The 4305-nt window shown below is 45.8% G+C and overlaps 1 protein-coding gene across 1 annotated transcript; it reads left to right on the forward strand.

Moving 5' to 3' along the window:
- The first annotated feature begins 1793 nt into the window (after window positions 1-1793).
- Window positions 1794-3806, forward strand: LOC128406898 (sentrin-specific protease 6-like). Its single transcript, XM_053374754.1, has one exon. The coding sequence runs from the start codon at window positions 1818-1820 to the stop codon at window positions 3582-3584; it is 1767 nt and encodes a 588-aa protein (XP_053230729.1). The 5' UTR covers window positions 1794-1817; the 3' UTR covers window positions 3585-3806.
- The last annotated feature ends 499 nt before the right edge of the window (window positions 3807-4305 follow it).

A 4305-nucleotide genomic window follows, 5' to 3' on the forward strand; every position in this document is an offset into this window, starting at 1 on the left:
ATTTTTTGGCTCAACAACCTTTTGTGTTCGAATTTTCACTTTTTGAAATAGGGCAACCCTACATGAAGCTCAGGGTATGACATTGAAGTAATTGCTAAAATTTTATTTGGGTGAAAGGTGCTGTTGAATTAAAACTCACAGCAGCCCTAGCAGGCAAAGCCATTGGCCAAGGTTGATGGGAATTGTAGTCCAACGACATCTGGAGCTGTTGGGGTTAAGTCTGAGGGCAAAGCTTTGGTTAAGAGCCAGGGTTACGCCTCAGGGGTTAGGAGATCAATCTCAGGGCTGTATTTTATATTCTTGCAGGGCACCCACTGGACTTCACCAGAAACGTGAGCCAAACACAGGAGGGATTGTGTAGTCAAGGGTTGTGTTGAGTGAGTACGCAGAATCTAGCTGTACAAAGTGGCAAAACGTATTTATTTATTGCTCTGGTGACTTGGCGACTGGTCAAGTGGATTCTTTCTAGCATTGGGAAGGGGGGCATGGCCCTGGGGGCAAAATTCTGAGGGGCACAACCCCACAGTTATAATTTGTGGGTTGCCATATGATTCTATTTTGCTTTTAATGTGATTTTAAGCTGTATTTTAATCAATTGTTTGACAATGTTTTAGTGTACAGTATTATATATTTTGATATTAGCTGCCCTGAGCCTGGCCTCGCTGGGGAGGGCGGGATATAAATAAAAATTATTATTATTATTATTATTATTATTATTATTATTATTATTATTATCCCACCATGGCAAAGGTGGAAGAGCAGACCAGGCCCACGGTGAGCGGGCATGGAGGGAGGGAGGTGGGCAAAGGATGCCCCCAGCATGGCCCAGACCAGCACTCCTCCCTGTGGGCATTGGGAAGATTTGCCCACCAAGGCCCATGGCAGTTGGCTGAACAACCCCCAGCATGGGCAGGCAGGTAGCGTGGTGCACCCCCACTTGGCTCCAGGGGGCGCTTTGGCAGTGTCAGCAGCTGGCCCGCCCCAGGTGCCAGAAACCCACGCTACATCCCTGCACCCCTGCCTTTAGGTGCCGGGCAGCGAAGCAGCTAGAGAAAGGGAGCCAGCATGTCTGCCCTGGACTCTTCTCGGGTCTCTTTGGGACAACTTGCAGGGCTGTTGTTGATGTTGGACGTGATAAGGGAAGGCAGGCTGGGGAGGAAGGGAGCTGATGCTTCTCATCTGCTCCACCTTCTCCCCCCGCCCCGCTCCAGCGGCAGAGCATATGCCTGTGCTGCCCAGGGCAGGTGGTGCGGAGGGTGTGCTCCCAGATGCGGGACAGCTGCTCTGGTGCCTGGAGTGGCGCGTGCGCCCTGCAGCCGAGGGCATAGCGAGCCGCCCATGGCGGAAATTTAGTGCACCGCCTGCCCACGACTCCCAAGCCTCCCCCAAGCTGTCAAAATGAAGGGGGGAGGGGGATGCTGCCGGTAAAGCGGCGCAGCTCCCCCTCTTCCCCCAACGGCTTGGGGTAGGATTGGGAGCCATGGGCGGGCGGTGCACCGAATGTCACCCGGGACGTTCTGCTCCCACCCACCCTTTCCTATGCCCCTTGCCCCCCTCCATTACAGGCCCAATTTGGTAACTGGTTTGTGAGGGACAGTTGAGCCGGGGCCATTTCTGTTTCCATCCACCATCCCTTTCTGCCCTTCTCCTTGAGTGCTAAGTCAGCCTCAGGTGCAGCAAGCAAGGAAAGGAACAATGGTGGGAGAAAGATAAAGCCAATGTGTAAGTGAGTGAGGGAACTTTCTGTCCAAATGGTGATTTTAAAAAGTGATGTTTTCCCAATAGGGGCCAGAGGCGCTTCTTTGATTGGACCTGCCATGCCGAAACGAAAGAAGAAAAGAAGTGAAAATGTTCAGAATGCTCCTTGCTCTGCAACAGTAGAACAGGCCAGCTGTCATCCTGGCACTAACGCAAAAACAACTGTTGTGAAAACAGCAGCGCAAAGAAAACAATGTCCTCCTAAGATTAAGAAGACCCGCTCCACAGTTTGCCCACGCACTACAAAAGCACCAGAAGACAACTGGAGGGGGGCAACTGCATCCAAACTAAATGATCAGACCTCCATATTCAGTGGTGGTGAAGAGAAAGATAAGGCTGGCAGCAGTAACAGAACTGAAAAATCAAGAAAAGCTAGCAGGAAAAGACCACATGACAAATGTGTGTTGAAGGCTCAAGTAAAGCATCGCAAAGCTCTCTCCAAAAAAACAGATGCTGAACCTTTACATCAGAAGTCCTACCAACGTTATAAGCTGGATTGTGGAAAGATAATAGTAGGAGCCCTAAAAAGAACACTGGTGGAGACTGTAACTGTTTCTTTCAATTCTATCAAGATAAACCTGGAAAAGGGCCCTAGGGGTATTCGTTTAAAGGCAGCTGAAATTACCAAGTGGACATATGGATTTGCACGCAACCAATTTGTATCTTTCCTGCGAACTACAGCTGCTGCCTATCAAAAACTGGAATCCCAAATGAAGGGGAACAGGAAGGAAGCTAATGTCTGGAAATGTCGTAATGCCACAAATCCTAAAGAACGAGAAATCATTTTAATTGTTGATTTCTGCTATGATCCTGATACATTTTCAATAATTGAAGCAATGATCTCTAATATTGGTGATACGAACAACATTCCTGATTTCTGTGTGAAAATGACGTCTAAAAAAGTAAATAGTGTGCTTGAGGCCTTTCAAAAACCCCTTGAAGGCACCTCTAGAAGAAAAAAAACAAAACTTATCCCGAAATCCAAAAGGCAGCTGCAGAATAAAACACAGTACCAGGTCCTTGATGACAGTGATGAATCTGAGTCAGACTCTACACAGAGAATCGTTTATCCCCCACCTCCTGCACTGGGAGGTATTGCTGTGACCAATAAGGATCTTCAGTGCTTAGATGAAGGGGAATATTTAAACGACGCAATCATTGATTTTTATTTGAAATATCTGGTGCTTGAAAAATTGAAAAAAGAAGATGCTGAAAGAACTCATGTGTTCAGTTGCTTTTTTTACACATTCCTTAGTGAGAAGGAGAGTAGAAATTTTCCAGAGACCTCACAACTCACAATTGAGCAGCAATGGCAAAGGCGAGTGAAAGGATGGACACAAGATGTTGATATCTTTGAAAAAGATTTTGTTTTTGTTCCCATCAATGAAGATGAGCATTGGGTCTTAGCTGTTATCTGTTTCCCAGGCTTAATGCAGCCTGTATACGAGCGCAATCCATACTCTAAGAAAGTTAAATTTTCTGCTATTTGCAAACAGCCTTGTATTCTGCTCATGAATTCATTTAGGGGCCCCTTCCCATCACATATTTTCCAAATACTTCAGGAATGGCTGGAGTTAGAGTGGGAAGTCAGGAGAGGTACCAAAAGAAGTTTCTCTGAACATGTTGTGAGATGTTTATACCTAGAAGTGCCACAACAAAACAACAATAGCGATTGCGGAATTTATGTGCTACAATATGCGGAGAGCTTTTTTGAGACTCCCATTCTAAGCTTCGACACACCAATGAATTTAACAGACTGGTTTCCTGACTCAAGAGTGGAAAATAAGCGAGAAGAAATACGAAACTTAATCCTCAGTCTGCAATAGTTTCTGCAGGAACCTTTGGTTTCATTGTTGCTGAAGGATTTATTTGGCCCCTTGGCTATGCCCATAATTTCTAAGACCAATTCAAGACCAAGGCAATCCTGTTTTAAGAAGGCTTTTCCTTTATGGAATAATGATCACAATCATTGCCTTTACTTCTGTTGTTTATTTCACTTTGTTTACTGTGCACAATTCTGTAACTTTAGGTTGTAAAGTACTTTTTAATAGCTGCAAATAAGTAAACGTTAACTGCAAGTTCACCTTGCCATCTGTGTTATTGTTTTGATTCAGCATATAAATGAATAAGCAAAATAAATGCATAAATAAATGATATGGATGGGATGGATGGGAGTTGTAGTCCACCAGCATCAGTTGGTGTATGAAGGGCCTGCCCAAGGTATTTCGGCGCCTGAGGCAAACTACAAAATGGCACGCACGCACACACACACACACACACACACACCCGGAAAAAATGTGTGAATGAAGAACAGGAAATCAGCACTAGGAGATCTGCCACCACTTTGGGCTAGCCCTGGGTGCAAGGGTTACAGAGAAAACCACTCCAAGCATTGAACGGTGGTTCTTCAAGAGGCTGAGCCAGGCAATCTCAGGACTTTGTGAGAGGAATGGGCCTTCTTCATGTCACTTGCTCACTGCCCCACTAGAGGCACTGTCTATTTACTCCCCACTTTCCATGTTGAAACATTTAGAAGCCATGAATGGA

The sequence above is a fragment of the Podarcis raffonei genome, chromosome Z, assembly GCF_027172205.1.
Source record: "Podarcis raffonei isolate rPodRaf1 chromosome Z, rPodRaf1.pri, whole genome shotgun sequence".
Lineage (NCBI taxonomy): Eukaryota > Metazoa > Chordata > Lepidosauria > Squamata > Lacertidae > Podarcis > Podarcis raffonei.